The sequence below is a fragment of the Hippichthys cyanospilos genome, chromosome 6 (assembly GCF_059441005.1).
Source record: "Hippichthys cyanospilos isolate Australia breed blue-spotted pipefish chromosome 6, RoL_Hcya_1.0, whole genome shotgun sequence".
NCBI classification, from domain to species: Eukaryota; Metazoa; Chordata; class Actinopteri; order Syngnathiformes; family Syngnathidae; genus Hippichthys; species Hippichthys cyanospilos.
In genome coordinates, this window is record NC_142374.1 from 22385233 (window position 1) to 22402723 (window position 17491).

Genomic DNA, 17491 nt, shown 5'->3' on the forward strand with positions numbered 1-17491 from the left:
AATCTACAGTGCGAAATTATGGAGGACGCACGAGATATTTATGAAGTGTTATTTCAAAATGGAGACAGATGCTCATTTATCTTTGCAGTGTATTCGTTTTACCGACAGTCTGCAGTACACTGCTGCCCCCTAACGATAAAAATGAGTAATACAAACTGGTGTTAAAATACAATACTTAATGTTGTTCAGTATATTACATCCCTACAAAAATTGTAAAATGATACTGGTTGAATTTTAGTGTTATTTCATAGGTTGGGTCTTTCTGAAATGTCTGAAACTGCCAAAAAGATGGCGGCAAAGCCTTGCCTTACGGATAGTCAACATCTTCAGAAGCTAGATTGTGCAAATTTGATCTTTTAGTTCTGACTGCTCTGCTGAAAAATTGTGTCACATTAATGTCAATGCACATCCATATAAAACTCAACAAAATAAAACATTTTGCAAAGGAGTCACTGGAACACAATTTAGCAATACGTTGCTTCATGTTCTAATTATTTTGCTCTTAATTTGAAAACAAAACCTTATTGTTCCTGTCAGGGGGATATTCGCTATCTACTGTGAATAGATTTGCCCCGATACGCTTACTTTTAAATACATCATACAACTCATTCACTGCCACTAATGGCTATGGACGTCAAAGCTCTATTTTGACTGGGCTGGGAGTGAATGATTCAAAGAAAATATTGTAGGCTGTATTATATTGATGGCATACATCGAAGAATAAAATGCATTACTTAGCATTTTGCGGAATATCAACGAACTCATTCACTGCCACTGACGCCTATAAACGTTAAACATCCATTTTTACTGGACTGACAGTGATTAAGGCAACAGTCATAATGTAAGTTGTTCCACAGCATGAGATTTACTATTCACAATGGCAGGAGCTTCGCTAAAAAGAAGCAGTTAGATTGAGATGAAGCACACACGGAAAAATAAGTAGTAGGCTGCAAACAAGGAAGCAGCAGGGACTAAACATTTCAAAGTGAGGAGAGCGAGTATCGACTGTTGTACCCACGCCGGCGCTCGTCATTATTGGTCGGCGAAGAGGAAGAGATGTTTAAATGCATGGAGGTCCAAATCGATACAACAATAACGTTTAAAAAAAAAATAATTGCTAAGCTTCTTCAGCAGTTGCCTTTGCAGCAGCATGACGATGCATAACATTTTTTATTTCACTATATCTCCTAAGAGACAGCCTATTCACTTGTCTCCGTTGTTGTGTCCATTTTGTCACAGCAAGACAGCAAATTAATTGTATCCTACCCAAACACATGTGACACCATTGGAAAGATCAGAATGTCCTATACTGTGCCGACTAGGACTGAGTGCGGTAATTCAAATCAGTCACAAGTAACAGAACAAAAACAAATATTCGCTACAGTGGACATAAATGACTAGGCTGTCTCAGGACGATATTGTGGTCACAATCAATTCAGGCCTGACTAGTTGGCTGCTTCTTAGAAATCCAATTAAAAAGACCATAAATGCCTTTTAGCGGGAATCCACCAACTGCCATCCATCCAATAAAAACAAGTAATGAATTCTATCAAAATTGGAGCGTTATTTCAAATCGGGAATCGGATCGCTCTACTCCCTCGATTGGTCGGCGGCTTACATGGGCTGCCGTGGAAATCCCATCCAAATAACCGCACCGGCTTTGTTCTCAGCGTCTTTAAAAATGTCAACTTACCGCCTCGGAACCAACAACGGGTCAACGGAAGGTCTCTTGGTAAAGACGCCACGCAATGACTCCCCTGACCCGGCTAGCCGGTACAATCACAGCAACCGACTCAGGCTTGCTGAGTTATTTTGGCCCATGAGAGAACCTGTTTCCATGGGAATGCACACAACACACAGCAAATGGCATGGTGGGACCTTATTTTAGGGGGGATGTCTTCAAGCAGTAAAGACAGAAGGGATTAGGTTGTAATAGGAAACCGTGGACTCAACGTAGCTACTTGGTTTCACGTCCATTAGGAGACATCTGTCATTCCATGCTATCATACAACAACACGTGCTACTCTGAAGTAACTTATCTACTTGATCCAATCGCGGCGCTTCATTCGATCGGAATTTGTGGTCGAAAATCGCTGAGCAAGATTTGGTCTAACCGCCAACTGGTCGCCAAGATTTGGCCAAAACCCAACTTGCGTTAAGACTTTACCAAGAAATTGCTGGACTGGCAACATTTGTCAAAATTCAATCATGAGATGATCAATTATGATTGCTCAAGGGTCATTGCTCAACTGCTTTCGCCCAAAACTTGTCCGATATACAATATTTTATTGATAAAAATCCGTCACAATTTGGTCACAGCCTGTATTTTACTGCATAGGCCTACTTGCTAAAATCTTACATAGAGTGGGCACACTTTTGTCAAATTTAACATAGGAACCAGAGGAGCAGATGGATGGAGTGTTTTTATATTTGATAAAAAAAAAAGCGGGATATCCTGAAAACTTGTGCTTTTACATCAATAGAAAATTAACAAAAGCATTACAACAGTGTTATTTAACCCCCATGTATTTATTCATTGAAATGACTCTTCCAATAACTGAAAATTAAATAAACTTTTTTTTAAAAAATTGCAAACAGTTACTATTTTAAAAACACGGATAACTCTGATTGATGCGTATTTTTTTGGATTAAAAATCTTAACGGGCTGTAGTTTGCCCATATCTGTTTTAGTTTGCGATTAAGTAAACAGGTGTCCATATTGAACATCACGTGATTTGTGATATTTACCTTAGACTAAGTTTGTTGAGAGGCTGACTCGTTAAAAACAAATATAATAGTATTAGTACCAAAAACTATACGTTACTGAAGTGCAATTGAAACATATTCGATTTTTCTAGGCCTGATTCATCCTGATTGGTTTAGATTTTTAAAGGTGACTTTTTTACGAAATGCCCAAAATCTAAAAAAAATAAAATAAAATAAATATACAGAAATTACAACGCGATATGACCTCAAATAAAGGGATAAAGGAATTATTTGAACGTAGTCGAGTAAACAGCTGAGTAATAAATGACGCATACTGTATTTAGATGTATTTAGATTAGTTTAAGAAATAAAGTGATTCACAATATGAACATCGCCCGGCTAGCTCAGTCGGTAGAGCATGAGACTCTTAATCTCAGGGTCGTGGGTTCGAGCCCCACGTTGGGCGCTTAATTTTTTCCATTCTTTTCTCATTTCTTCTTGAAGATCGCGTCTTTAAGATACTTATTCAACTGTAGGGTAATTCCAACAAATATATTAACACGTCAAGACGATGACCATAACGAGATCGCTTCCGGTTGGTGCCAGTGAATTACGTCACGTCATGGAGAGCCCCACTCACTCGACACACACACACACACACACACACACTGAATTCGCATGCACTTTACACAGCCACTGCAGCGTGCGGACGTTGCTAAGATTCACCCCGCCAGAACTACACACACCCAGCACCAAGATCAACATATGAAAAAAAGATGCATGGTTTCAAAATGCATTCATCTTGCAAAATTATGCTCCAAGTGCGCAGCTGTCGAGTGTCAAGCCAGTTCCAACTTATCTGCAGCATCCAAACGTGCACAGACGAACCCACGTCAAACCCAGCGAACGGCGGCAGACAAACGCTCCCCCACCCCAAAACCCCACCGGCTTACCTCCGATGATGACCCGGCTTCTCCTTCTTCCCCTTCGGCCTCCTCTTTTTGGACTGCATGACTAACACTAGTGAGTTGACGGCGAACAGGACATGGGCGACGTCCCAATACGAGGGAAAAGGGTGCAAGGAAGTAGGGGATGAGAAAGGAGAGGAGAGAACACACGTCAGAACGAGACATGAATCTACGGCGCCACTTCCGGTTCGATTCGCCGCAAAGACGGGCGCGAAAGCAGCAAAGCGCCGGGGTTTGGAGTTGAAGGGCTTTCAAATCAACGCACCTTTCCTGGAGATCATTTTTTCCTCCTCTTCCTCCCTCTGGCAGCCAGCACAGACACGCACGCTCACATTCACTGTGCGTTTTCTTCCCTTTTTTTCTTGGCTCCCTCTGTAGGTCAAAACGGGAATTGCGTGCAGCAACTACGCGACTCCTGTAGGATTCAGGGGCGATTGAAGGATCTGGAATTTTGGGGTTCTTTGACCCCGAAAAGAATGTTAAACAAAACTATTATTGCTGATAATGGTAAATATACAACGCTGTCCATTTTATTTTTATGTTTGTTTGCTGTTTCAGCAATATAAACCATATATATTTGCCGTTCACCATGTACGATTTTTTTCTTAATTAATGCCTTAATTTGCTGTGCCAATTTTTATTATTTAGTCAAAATTTGTTAAAGGATAATCCTAGGGAAGAGGGCAAGGGTTAAATTAAAGAATAAAATTTCGACAAAATTAAATGAACAGCTAGTTTTCATTTTTTTAAGTAACCAACATAATATGTATACATCGAATTATTTTGTAATGATTTTACAGGACTATGATGTCACTCAGCAACTTTTTTTTGCCAAATGACTGCTATGGAAACAGTACAAAAATAATCTAGTGATGTTTCATAAAGAAAATAAGCAAAAGGAAATCTGTCTGTACTTTCTAAACAATATTAATCATCTGTACTGACAAGCATTAATTGAGAGGCTTGACTAACATTGCATTGAAAAACGTTTTCTTTTTTTGGTCTCTTATGGCTACCATACACAAAATAATTATGTTCCTGTGCGGCTTTTCCTATTTTGATACTAAATTTATTTGAATTCCTTGAAATGGTACGAAATGAAATCAACCAAGTTTTTTCTCCTGTGGAAATAAAACTACAAAAAGGCACCGCTGGGATTCGAACCCAGGATCTCCTGTTTACTAGACAGGCGCTTTAACCAACTAAGCCACGGCGCCGGTAGTTGCATATGTGTGCCTAAACATTTTTTATACTAACAAAAAAACGGCTGACGAGAAAGAATTATTTTCATCATTGTCCTAAGCAGATTTCAAGTCCTTACACATTGTGAAGTTCATAACCAGGAGCGTACCCGCCCCAGAATCGGGAGAAATGTCAAATAATCGTCGTCAGGGTTTTGGGGTTCGTTTAGATTAAACTACAAGGCAATGGAGATTTGTACATTTAAGTAATCTAACTCACTATTATTATTGTTGTACAGATAATTTAAAACATTATGGTATCTCGTTAAATATTCTTTCGATCAATTCAAAATAACAGGATACGGTGGCCGTAAATGAATGTCGTCTGTCGCAAATCCAAACTCACCCGTGGATGCACATTCTACGGCTTTAAAGACAAGTATAGCCTCTCAGCTTGTGAGTCGGATTTTCGAGCTCACGCTAAACGTAATGTGGTTGATTTTGCACCAATTGCTCAAGCGTCTTAGTCATAGAAACACATTTTCGCGTCATGTGAGGGGAACGTGGTCAGCGCATTCTTTGATCTCGTCTCTTTCAAATCGCTGACTGACTTTTACTGTTGTGGGCGGTGTTTTGAAAACCCGGAAGTATATGTACGCATGCGCAGATGCAAACACACGTGTTCTGGAGTAGATTTGGCTCTCTTGATCCTGCTGTGCTGTTTTCACTTTCGGGTAGAAATCAATCTTCAAATCAATACATTCTTGGCCAGGTTAAAATATTTCTAAGGTTACGCTGCCAAGGCATCAGCTACGCCACAAGATTCTCTTTCTACTCGTGGTTTTTTTTACGTTTTGCTAATATCCACGAATGCTAAGCTACACGTCTCAGATTGACACCGACCACATCTTAAAGGTAAGTACGAATTTTGTTTTAGAAATTGTACGCAATTGCGTGCAACTGTGTTAAGTTTGTGAGTATGTGAAACACAGTGTTAGAAAAACAACAAATGTTGCGTCATCGTACTTTTTCACAAACTATAGCAGTTCATATGACCTGTAATAGCTGTCTAAATCCTGAAAGTATCAATGATTGTATAACACGTTACACACATTAAATCTCGTCTTGCCAAAATGTTGTCGCATATAAGCCCCCATCTCCCAACCAAATATGTACAGTTCAATGGCGAGTCGATCTTTCGTTACCATGACGACTAAGGCCAGTCTGAGCTACTGTGGTTTTGAGTCAGTTTGCAAGCTTTCAAAGCTTGATCTTGCAATGACAAGTTGTTAATAAAAAAAAAAATAGTTGTTGCGATCTGCCAGAATATCAGCTTTCCTAAAATAAATTCCTCTGTCTCCCAGCTTGCTTACGATGGACGAATCCAAGCCTGCACCAGCTCCTGTCCAATCTGGGGCAAAGCGAGGTTTCCAGGAAGATAAGGAAGACAAGGCGACTGTGACTAAAAGAGCCAAAGTTGAAGATGAACATGAAAATGGAGGTCCTCAGGAAGCTATTAGTGACAGTGAGGAGGATGAGGAGGATGGCAGTGGCGAGACATTTGCCGACATGATGAAACACGGCCTCACTGAGCTGGATGTGGGCATCTGCAAGTATGTCAGTGAACATGAGGGCTTCTCAGGAATCCTGAAGGAAAGGTGAGACCTCGAAAATCATACCTTTTTCTTCCACCGCTTTTCTCGCACAGCGCAGCATTTCATTTTTTTTTTCATCAGGTACTCAGATTTTGTGGTGCATGAAATCAGCAAAGAAGGCAAGATAGTGCACTTAGATGACCTCTCAATTCCTAAAGAAGTTCAAGTAAGCTTTTTTTCTGACTTTGGTAATGTGACATGTGCAAGACAAGATGTGATTGGTCATTACCTGAGTCTTGTACAACTGCAACTTCATACTCAGTGGACAGCACGTGGCAAAAAGGCCGCCCCGAGGAGATATACAGTATATAAAGGGGTGGATTTTGCTTATTATTAATATTCCACAAACAACCATTAATCACACAGCATAAAACATTTTCTAAGCAGGACACACACACCAATTTCTATCATTTGAGAATATGTCTGTGCAGCGTTTGAATTGTGTTTTTGTACATGCACTTTTCTTCTATTAGGAAGCAGCAGCAGCAGAAGAAGAAAATCCAACAACCGAATGCACCGTGCTGACTGAAGAGCAGAAGAAGCAGCTTGCTGAGCTGCAGCTATTCAAGAACAAAGAGAGCTTCGTCTCCATCGAGGTGACTTTGAGACCCACAAGGTCCTTGCGTTGAGTCGTGTCGTGTCCACTAAGAACTTTTATTATGTTTTGTAGGGGGACGAGTCAAAGGATAAGCGGACGCTTGTACACAAAGCCATCAAAACTCAATTTCCCGGCCTGGAGACAAAAACGGAGGAGAAAGACGGTCACAAGTTCATTGTGGCCTACCATGCTGCTGGAAAGAAGGCTCTGGCTGGTGAGTGGAGACAGAAAAATGTCTAATATAGTGTATCCACCAAGGTCCAATAAACCAATCGAGTTCTTATTTCAAAAACAATGTTCCCCATTGGAAATAATAGAAAGCAACTAAATGCACAGATAACGTTTCATATCACGAGTGAACACGTAATGTTAAAACAATAAAATTGAAGTGAGGAACAATGAAGGTGTAATACAATACTTCACATATGTCGTTTGATATTGTCACAGAATTGTAAAAGGGCATTGACCAAAATAGTAAAATAGAAAACCTTTGAAGTCGAAAAAGAAAATCATGTTCTTGTCTTGTGATTTACCCTGAGGTATTATTATGCAAAAGTATGTTTGTAGGTACTTTAGTGTTGTATTTTTTTACCAATATTCACACATAATAACTTGCAATATAACAGAATTCAGATTTTTCGGAATTCCCACTGTCACTCATAATAAAGTTCGTTTTATGACTAAAGTAAGAATTCTGAGAATAAAATCAGGACTGGGACGATTGTGACTTTGAATGCAGGAATAAAACCAAATAACTTTTTTTTTTTTTAAGGAGCTTAAAATTATTCAAAAATAAGTCCTGTGCAGAATGTTCAAACAACAAGTCCTGTAGTCCTTAATTATCATAAACAAACCTTCCAACACCCTAACAATGTTTAAAAACCTCAAATTCACGATTTTGCTCATTTTCACATTCGATTTTTAAATTGACAACCTAACTCGATGTATCACTCAGACCCACGCACATTTATCACCATCTTATTTGAAATAAATAAGGAAATGCCGTGTGCATTGCAATAAGGCTGAATTACACCACAAGCGTCTAATTTTAAAGTACTGGCGTCAACGATTTATTTAACTCCTAAAGAAAAAAAATGTGATGAGGTATAATGCCAATGTCAATTGTCGCTTGACCCTTGCCGTGTCAATCCAGCCTAAACCTACTTGCATGAGTCTCGGGTCATCCACCCCTCATTATGGTTCTGATCCTGCTCACCGGTCACCACACATCACTCATCGTGAATGCCTGCCTGATGCCTTTTCAGCCCGTTCAATCCGCAGTCCCGTCGTGGGTTTGTTTGTGCATGTGGCTTAGCTCCTTCACAAATATCTTACGCTTAGTAACGCTCTTCTACTGTCTATATTTTGCAATTCTTTGGATAGAGGTGAAGACATCTGCAGGTAAGAAGTTCCTTTCCACACAAGCAAGCACAGAAGATGTTGGGTTGAATCAGGTTTTATTATTTTGACAACAGTTTCAGGCAGGAGTAGACTATTCAAGATGAAGGTCTCAAATATGATCTGACACGTTTTTTGTATGGGATTTTTTTGTTTTGTTTTTCTTTTTCTTTTTATAGCACCGAGGAAACATTTCTGGCCGAAAAACCGCGGGAGCTTCTGCCATTTTGTGCTGTACAAGGAGAACAAGGACACGATGGATGCCATCAATGTGCTGTCAAAGTTCCTCAGGTATGCGGCAAGGGACATTTTAAAAGTGTTTTTGTCTCTTTTTTTGTCTTGCGTTTCCATCCACATATTTCAGCCGTTTTACATCATTCCAATTTCATCATGTTCCAGAAATTTACGCCATGCATGCTCGTATTTATTTCAAATAGTCACATTTTTCCCCCCAAATTGTACAATTTTCACCCCCAAATTACCCATTCATTCACAATGAAGCCAAGTATTTAATTCACCTTGTGAATTATTTTCAATTTGACAAAAGTCACTTTGACCACAAAATGTTCCCATTCATTTTGAATTAGGCCAAATTGCTTATCATTTCTTCCGATGGCATATTTATCATTTGCACATTACATCATTCCCATTTGAAATTTAAATCATTTAGCTAATTGACTTTGGGAGCCATTTTCAATTTCACAAATTTCCTTTTGACCAAAAATTGATTTTCATAATTTCGATATGCATAAAAATTCCCTATTCCCAAAGACGTAAAAAAAAGCACACACACACAGTACCCGGTTTGAAATGTAAAATGTTTGTCATTCAATTCACATGCAAAATAATTAATCATTTTCCCAAATAATACCACAAACATGATCTAATTTTTATGTTGTAAATCATTTTCAAAATGGAAAATTTTCCATACAAAATCAATAGAAACCATTCATTACATGTAATATTTTTTCATACCTGTAGTTCTATTTTTTAATAACAGTCGATATTTTCTATATCATTCCGCTCTGTTGGAAATAATTCAGCATTTCAGAATTTGCAAACGTTATAATTAATATTACTGCACTCATTGCGAAGATGTAATACTTGAACTTGCCACTAAGCTGCGTTAGTGTATCGTCTTGGTCTGTGCTCCACTGAGTACCACTCTGTATGGTTTTTTTACCAGGCTCAGACCCAACATGTTCTCCTATATGGGCACGAAAGACAAGAGGGCCGTCACCGTGCAGGAGATCGCTGTGCTCAAGTGAGTGGAAAAGTTGGTGGCGCGTACAATACGTGGCCTCTGATTTTGTAGCTCACGCTGGGAACCTTTTGTCTCTTGCAGGATCACAGCAGAACGGTTGGCTCACCTCAACAAGTGCCTGATGAACCTCAAACTGGGAAATTTCTCCTACAAGAATCACCCTCTCAAGCTGGGGGAGCTGCAGGGGAACCACTTTACGGTGGTCATTAGGTGTGGGAAACGTTCCTTTGATTGCCTGTAATGTCCAACATATGCAACCTATTGATAACTGCGTGAAAGTATGTATGTATGTATGGATGGATGTTTGACTTCCATAACCCTCAGTGGTATTGAATGTGTTTTAATGTCTTCAACCCAGGAACATCTCAGGAACCGACGCCCAAGTCCAACAGGCCATGACGTCCCTCAAGCAGACGGGCTTTATCAACTACTACGGCATGCAGCGCTTTGGCACCACGGCGGTGCCCACGTATCAAGTCGGCAGGTAACGCCATCCAACATTTTTGCTCAAACTCCACGCTAATAAATTTGCTTATGTTGCGACAGGGCCATCCTGAAGAATGACTGGAAGCAAGTAGTGGATTTAATTCTGAAGCCTCGTCCCGGAGGTGGTAAAATCTTTCTAATTTGCCTGTCAAGGAATTTTGTGGTCCTTATAATGTTTCCATCATACGTTTGCCTGCAGCGGAGAAAGAATTTCTGGTGCGCTGCAGAGAAGAGTGGGCAAAGACTCAAGACCCTGAGGCGGCTCTGAAGAAACTGCCCAACAAGCGCTGCGTGGAAGGCCAGCTGCTGCGGGGCCTGGCCCACCATGGCAAAAATAACATTGTCACTGCCTTTGGACTGGTAAGTAAGTGGTGCCATGGATCGGAATTTTCATCATGTAAAATACTTAGTTTGTGTGCCAGTGACAAGACCACAACTGTAACTACGTGTTTTTTTTTGTTGTTTTTTTTTTAATGATGACACTTGTGGCCAGCGCTCCTCTTAATAATATGCCAATCAAACACTTGTAATGTAGTTATATACATACGAAGCGTTATTTTGCCATCAAAAACACATGTTCACTGTTTTTGTTCATTTTTTTATCAAAGGGAAGGAGAAAAAACATTAGTGTCAGAGTCATTGCTGTCACAAAACTCATTTTCTCCTTTTGTCCAAAATAGCTTAGTATCACTCATGACCTACTTTCTAAACAGTGATTATTAAAGAATGGAATATGTTAGAATCTTACTTTCTCCTTTTGAGGTAAAGAATTGAATCCAATCTTTCATATGGTACCATTAATGTCTACATAGTCATACAATACAATATTCTGTCGGCCTTGAAAAATGCGTCAAAATGCTTGAAATCAGCTGGCGCTCTCTGGGTTGACTTTTCGGGTAACGTTTGGCACTTAAAGAGTTCATTATCATGTTAAGGTTTATTTTGACGTTCTCACCATGTTTGGCGGTGTTTTACTGTCATGCAGAACATTAACAGGCAAGCGCGTTCTCCTATGTCCCCCATCATGTCAAAAACAACTGTAAGAAAATAAATCTTGTGGATTTCTAACCATTTAAGATCTCTTCCCATCCTTACTGATTAGTGAATTGAAATGTGGAGCTAAGGACCTGCTTCATGTTGGTCTCTGCAGATCCCCCGAAACAACCGCCTGATGTACATCCACAGCTACCAAAGCGTGGTGTGGAACACCATGGTCAGCCGCCGGATCGACGCTTTTGGGCTTAGAGCCGTGGAGGGCGACCTGGTGCTCCGAGGAAGTTCGTATCTGTCCTTTGGATAGCTGACCGTTGTCATTTTGACTGATGGCAATTGATGTGATTGTTTCCTTAAAGCCAAAGCGCACATCCTGTCAGAAGAGGAAGCAAAGAGCCACTCCATACACGACATTGTGATGCCGCTTCCTGGCTTCGACGTCATCTACCCTTCTCACCATGGTAAGATTGTCAAATTTCTCCATGTAAAAAATGAACTAACACGGTGGAGCGTGTGCGGCAGTGGGCAAAGGTTACAGAGAGATGCTAAGCGCGGACGGGCTGGACATCGACAACATGCGGCACAAAATTAAGGACTACTCGCTGGCTGGAGCCTACAGACGCGTCCTCATCAAGCCTAGCGATGTCAACTGGTGGGTGCATATTAACTCATTCGCTGCCATTGACGGCTATAGACGTCCAAGTTCCATTTTTACTCGGCTAACTGGCGGAGAATGTTAATCATTCCACTTAAGTCGCTGGCATATATCGAAGAGCAAAAACGCAATGCAGTAAATGAATCCTTCCATTTCACGGGACGTTTTATTCATTCACTGCCATAGACGACTAAGTTCCATTTTTACTCGGCTAGCGGTCAGTGAATGGTAATCATTTTACTTGTCGCTGTATATCACATATGTTGAAGAACAAAAATGCATTAGTTGCAGTAAATAAATAGTGCTAGTTGACAGATCATTTTACTTATTCACTGCCAGTGACCGCTATAGACATCCATGATCGCTAATCATTGGGCTGGTGTGGAATGACTCGTCTTAAATCTCTCAAACATTGTCCCATACTCACCCATCCTTTATTGTTTCCTTATGATAGATAGAAGTATTGACACTTTAGTTGGCATGATTTCAGTCTTTATTAATTTACTTTTATAACAGACACCAGCAAATTGGGGAACCGTGTTTTACGCAAGTACAAGTAAGGGTGATTTTATGAGGGTTTTATTATATTTCGTGTGTTTTACAGTCATTTCTTTCAAACGGGATTTCTTAACGCAATCTGAGGAAGATTAATGACTCGACTATCCCAGCTAAAACTCAGTGCACTCTTGTTTCTTTTCTATAAAGGGAGGTGATCCAATACGACGACCCCAAGCTGTCACTTGTCCACACCGACTTTGAGAAAATTGAGAACAAACCAGCACCGGTTTTTAACAAAGGTCAGGACTCAAAAGAAAAGTTGCAATGGACATCAAACACACCAAAAAAGTTTTGTTTTTTGAATCCAGAATATAAACATATTTGAAAATTGAAAGATTTTGGTTTGTCTCACAGAAGGGAAGTACAGCGCTCTTCGGCTGGAGTTTTCGCTGCCGCCCTCGACGTACGCCACCATGGCCATACGCGAGGTGCTCAAATTGGACACCAGCATCAAGAAACAGACGCAGCTCAATACCACCTGGTTCAACTGATGCCGGCACACATTAGGTACACCCGCACAAGCAAATTGTTTGGCAACAAAGCTACACTTGTGGCAACTTCATGTTCCCCGCAGTTACAGGTAGTGATGGGCAAATGAAGCTTCATGAAGCACTTTTGTTTTTTGGTTTGGTTCCTCCAGATGTCACTTTTAGTTTAATGATGCAGTGGAACTCAAATCCATTTTCATTGCAGTAGCATTTTTTTTAAACTAAGAGCACCATCTAGAGGAATGAAAAAACAATCACAAGTGTTTCACGAGGCTTCATTTTCCCACCACTTGCAGGGTGTAAGCTGGCTTTTTTTTAAAACATCGAAAATTACTGATGACAGTTTTATTTTTGATGTTTTCTCTTTCTCTAAGTACCATACAGAGATGTTTTGTTTTTATCTGCTTGTGCAGATACTTGAGACTTTACTTTCTATTTTAAATAACGTTCGACCGAATGTACAAGCGACTCTGGCAGAGAGATCATTAAAATCATTGAGAAGCTGAATCTGTCTATTTTCTGGACATCGTAACACTTCATTCTTCATACTTAACACTAAAATTTGAATCTTTGTAGATGTATGGCATTAATTATTTTAAGACAATACAGTTATTATTCATAGAAATATTTTTCCTACATCATAATACGTTTACTTAATTAAAAATGACTTTTTTTTCATGTTAGGACATTCCTGAAATTCCCATTCATTAGTGTCCACTGTTGTGAACATTAGTTTTTGGTCCATTTCTTTTGACTCATTTGGAGTTATCCCACTAAGACCATCTGTCCTCAGTAGAGGACATCTCAGATTTCTAACAATGTCTCGTGTTTGGCTGTAATGCAGTTCACTTTTGATCCCAACGTCCCCAAATTGTACCTTTTTCTACGGTGCTTCTCACAGGGAGGCCAACCTTGTTCGTGCCATGCAAACGCTTGTAATTGCTCCACTTTTATTTCTTTTTACACTGTTTGTCCATATGTGTTGACTGTCCTGAGAAAAGCCAGGAATGTATAGAGAAACATCCGTTCCCGTAACAACAGCTGGACACTAACGTGACCTCTGCTCTTGCTGTTTACTGTTGGAGCGTCTTGGCTGTTTACTCAGTAACCCCGTGCCAAGGTGATGGAGTCGTCCTTCAAACACTGCACCATAGAATTGCTTGAGGTTCTTTTATGAGACATATGGGGAAAAAAATATAAATCTATACTGTATATTACACAAAGTTGTCATCTTGCCAGAAAATAAGAGTCAATTTTATTGTTGGATTAATGGTATGGCTCTAATACTTCTATAAATGAAGTCATAGTTGTGTTGTGTGTGTGTATGTGTGTGGGGGGGACTAAAATAGATGTAATGTGAGGGGAAAGATTTTTATTTTCAATTGAAAAAAAATAACGGATAGAGGTACGTACAGTTTGTGTAGGCATTTAAATCTTTGAATAAATCTGGTTTCTTGTAATGTCTCTTAGAAGAAAAAGTTGGATATCAAAGAAAAGCTTTTTCTTTAAATAGCATAGATAAGGTCATTCTAACAACAATTTTGGAAGACATTGATTTTGTTTTAGCCATTTTTACATGTATTCCTAGACCCCTTGATACCTGCCAGTTATTTAGATTAAGACCGTGTTTTCATTTATTTACATCACCCCTCACTCAGGTTTTGTGGAGCTATGGTAAATATGCTAAAATAATGTAAGTTGTCATGATTGTGTGTTGACTTGAGCTGTTTGTCATCTTGTGCGTTTTGCTGCGCGGGATAGAGAACACAGTGACCACATGTTTGTGTGGGAATGCATTAGAATACAGTGAAATAGCCTTTTGCATCTGTGTGTTTGAGTGTGTTTGCAAGCAGACTAGCAGTATTCTTTTGTGTCTCCTGGATTGTGTGTGTGTGTGTGTGTGTGTGTGTGTGGGGGGGGGGGGGGGGGGGGTCTGTTTGCAGGTCTCGTAATTCCACTGGTGTGGTCTGCTATGAGGAGGAGGGATGTGTGTGTATGGTAGGGGGGGGCTTCAAAACTTGTATTTAAGACCATTTTCACCATGCACGTTTCAGAGTAACTGGAAACAGGAGAGAAATTGATTTTCCCGTGTTGCACAAGATTTCAATTCATCCTTACGGCGTCTTTACAGGTAAGTGAGCTTCTGATATGATTAAAACGAAAACAGGAACACTAGTAACTCACATTTTGTTTTTCGCTTCATGCTAGTAGCATTACTGCAATGCACTGATAAATAATTTGATTGTTCGTGTTATACTGAGGAGCCAGAACCTTTTTGCATGTCTTGCTCAATTCCGTTTTATATTATGTGGTTGTAAACATACTTAATGATAGAAGTAAAGTCTACACGCTCCTGTTTGACTGTCAGGTTTGTGTGAATAATTATTTGTGAACACTGATATCTTCCCAGTTACAAGAGGGTGTGCATACTTTTGCATTCTCATCTCGCCCCACGTCCTTTTAGATCCTCTTGAGGCCCAGCTTTATTTATTTGTTATTTGTCTTTAGTCTATCTCTCTTGACTATTGTTGGAGCTTCCCTACTAAGTCTCAGTGTCCTCAGTTGAGGAGATTGTGGTCTTTCTAATGACGTCCCTTTTGTTTGGGTGGGACGCAACTAACTGATGTCTTTCTAGTGCAAAATGGACATAAAATAATTGGCTGGGTCTCAGGTTGACACGAAAGCAGTGAAATAAAAAGCTAAACAAAATGAAAGCTGATGAGCTAATGTTTCTGTTTTTACCAGCATAAATGAACTGAGTGAATCTGAGAAGAATCCAAATTGGAACGATCGTTCAGATGGAGTCCAACGTGTCGGATGAAGACTCTCTGACCTCGCCGCCTCCTTTTTTACAATGCGACTACACCGACTGGTCTCCTTCCTTCTCCATCATCCCTTCCATCTACCTGCTGGCCTTTGTTCTGGGTTGCCCGGGCAACGCTCTGGTTCTGTGGGCCTATATGAACAGAGCCGACGGAAAGGGGAGGAGTCACCCCGCTGGTTTTTGGAGGCCCTGTTTCCAAACAAAACAGGAATGCGGTTACACGTCCAGAAGAAACACCTCGTCCAGCTCCGGGTCCTCGTCTCCAGAGCCCCCGCGCCCGTCCCGCTCCCTGACGGACTCTCTGATAGCTAGCTTAGCATTAGCAGACCTCTTCTTCCTGGTGACCCTTCCCCTGTGGGCGGTATACACAGGCCTGGGCTACCACTGGCCTTTCGGACAGATTTTATGTCAGCTCAGCAGCTTCCTCACCGCCCTCAACATGTACGCAAGCGTCTTCAGCCTGAGCGTGCTCAGTGTGGAGCGCTATTGGGTTCTGACCGGATACCCACGCCGCCGCCCCCCTGCCCGGGCCCAGTGGGCGCTGGCCGGCTTGTGGCTGCTGGCAGGGGTTCTAGCAATTCCCGGCTTGCTGCTGCGCTCCGTGCAGGAGTCCACCTGGCCGGATGAGTCTGGTTCTACAGCCTGCCAGATGGACTACTCCATGTTGATCGGAGATGAGCCTGATGAAGACGAGAGAGAGCGGGCCCAGATGTGGTGGGCTGCAGTCCTGAGCCTCAAATCCACGCTTCTCGGCTTCCTGTTGCCCCTCGTGGTTCTGCTGGTGTGCTACTGCTCCCTGGCCCGCCTCCTCAGCAGACACTTTGGCGGCGGGCCTCGACCGGACCGCCGCCGCCAGCGCAGGCTCCTCAGGGTCATCGTGACTCTAGTGTTGGCCTTCTTCCTGTGCTGGCTGCCTCTTCACGTCAACAAGACTTTATCCCTGCTCTTGGAATTCGGGTTTTTGCCCTACTCCTGCACCTTGGACCAGATCCTACTAGCGGCTCATCCGTACGTCACCTGCGTGGCCTATCTCAACTCCTGCCTTAACCCGCTGCTCTACGCCGCCTGTGACCCGTCCTTCCGGAGGAGATGTAGACGCACGCTTCTGTTGCTCTGTGGTGCTCCCAGGAGGAAAAAGGAGGTGGCGGAAAAAAAGGCACAAACGAGGGAAGTGAGCTTAGACGAGCCTACGCAAACTCGGGAAGAAACGGCAGAAAAGACGCAGGAGACGGACATGGTCACTGAGGAGTGAGTTGACCTGGACCTAAAAACAATGGAATGGACAATCCAGGTCATGGCACCAATTGAAAGAATTTTCGCCTTGAATTGCCTGAACAAAGTATTTAGTGTCTTCCCATGTGTGCCTTGATGGTTTTAGCTAGTTTCAACTGGTGTGTAGGGAGTGCAAATAAATAGGGAGGGCTGGCCAGTTGATTAGCTCTTAATTTGAAAAGAAAATTGCACTGCTCCTCTCACAGCCTTCAAAAGCATCACAGTAATGCCCCACCCCCCACCCTGAAAAAAAGAAAATCCCAATTAATTTTGCTTATGCACTATGCAGGTGCTCCTTATTAACTCAGCCTGCATAATATATGGTATAAGTAAATGCTTTTAAGTCTTTAACCATGCTGCAAAAGTGTATTTGTTTTTTGTAAATATTTCCACTATTTTGTATTAAAAATAAACTAGTGCAACCCCACATTTGTTTTTAAGATTT

The 17491-nt window shown here is 41.2% G+C and overlaps 3 protein-coding genes and 2 non-coding genes across 7 annotated transcripts in view; 3 read left to right on the top strand and 2 right to left on the bottom strand.

Annotated features, from left to right (window-relative positions):
• srpk2 (SRSF protein kinase 2) overlaps positions 1-3839 on the bottom strand; it is a 41378-nt gene extending 37539 nt beyond the window's left edge. The window contains 3 exon segments of the mRNA XM_088416366.1: positions 3660-3777; positions 3780-3813; positions 3816-3839. Coding sequence (XP_088272492.1) covers positions 3660-3777; positions 3780-3813; positions 3816-3839 — 176 coding nt within the window.
• trnak-cuu (transfer RNA lysine (anticodon CUU)) lies at positions 3100-3172 on the top strand. Its single transcript has one exon. It is a non-coding gene; the product is annotated as a tRNA-Lys (tRNA).
• A 978-nt stretch (positions 3840-4817) lies between the features above and the next one.
• On the bottom strand, positions 4818-4891 carry trnat-agu (transfer RNA threonine (anticodon AGU)). Its single transcript has one exon. It is a non-coding gene; the product is annotated as a tRNA-Thr (tRNA).
• A 617-nt stretch (positions 4892-5508) lies between these two features.
• On the top strand, positions 5509-13457 carry pus7 (pseudouridine synthase 7). 2 transcript variants are annotated; one of them, XM_088416367.1, is made up of 17 exons: positions 5509-5770; positions 6220-6513; positions 6592-6676; positions 6984-7106; positions 7181-7322; positions 8492-8509; positions 8686-8797; positions 9693-9770; positions 9852-9980; positions 10129-10254; positions 10317-10378; positions 10456-10616; positions 11407-11533; positions 11609-11710; positions 11772-11901; positions 12610-12701; positions 12817-13457. In XM_088416367.1, the coding sequence occupies exons 2-17, from the start codon at positions 6230-6232 to the stop codon at positions 12951-12953; spliced, it is 1908 nt and encodes a 635-aa protein (XP_088272493.1). In that variant the 5' UTR covers positions 5509-5770; positions 6220-6229; the 3' UTR covers positions 12954-13457. The 2 variants fall into 2 exon arrangements, with proteins under 2 accessions (XP_088272493.1, XP_088272494.1); XM_088416368.1 differs by lacking the exon at positions 8492-8509 and having other exon boundaries at positions 5510-5770.
• A 601-nt stretch (positions 13458-14058) lies between these two features.
• aplnr2 (apelin receptor 2) lies at positions 14059-17133 on the top strand. 2 transcript variants are annotated; one of them, XM_088417405.1, is made up of 3 exons: positions 14059-14070; positions 15005-15081; positions 15696-17133. In XM_088417405.1, the coding sequence occupies exon 3, from the start codon at positions 15749-15751 to the stop codon at positions 17024-17026; it is 1278 nt and encodes a 425-aa protein (XP_088273531.1). In that variant the 5' UTR covers positions 14059-14070; positions 15005-15081; positions 15696-15748; the 3' UTR covers positions 17027-17133. The 2 variants fall into 2 exon arrangements, with proteins under 2 accessions (XP_088273531.1, XP_088273530.1); XM_088417404.1 differs by lacking the exon at positions 14059-14070 and having other exon boundaries at positions 14978-15081.
• The last annotated feature ends 358 nt before the right edge of the window (positions 17134-17491 follow it).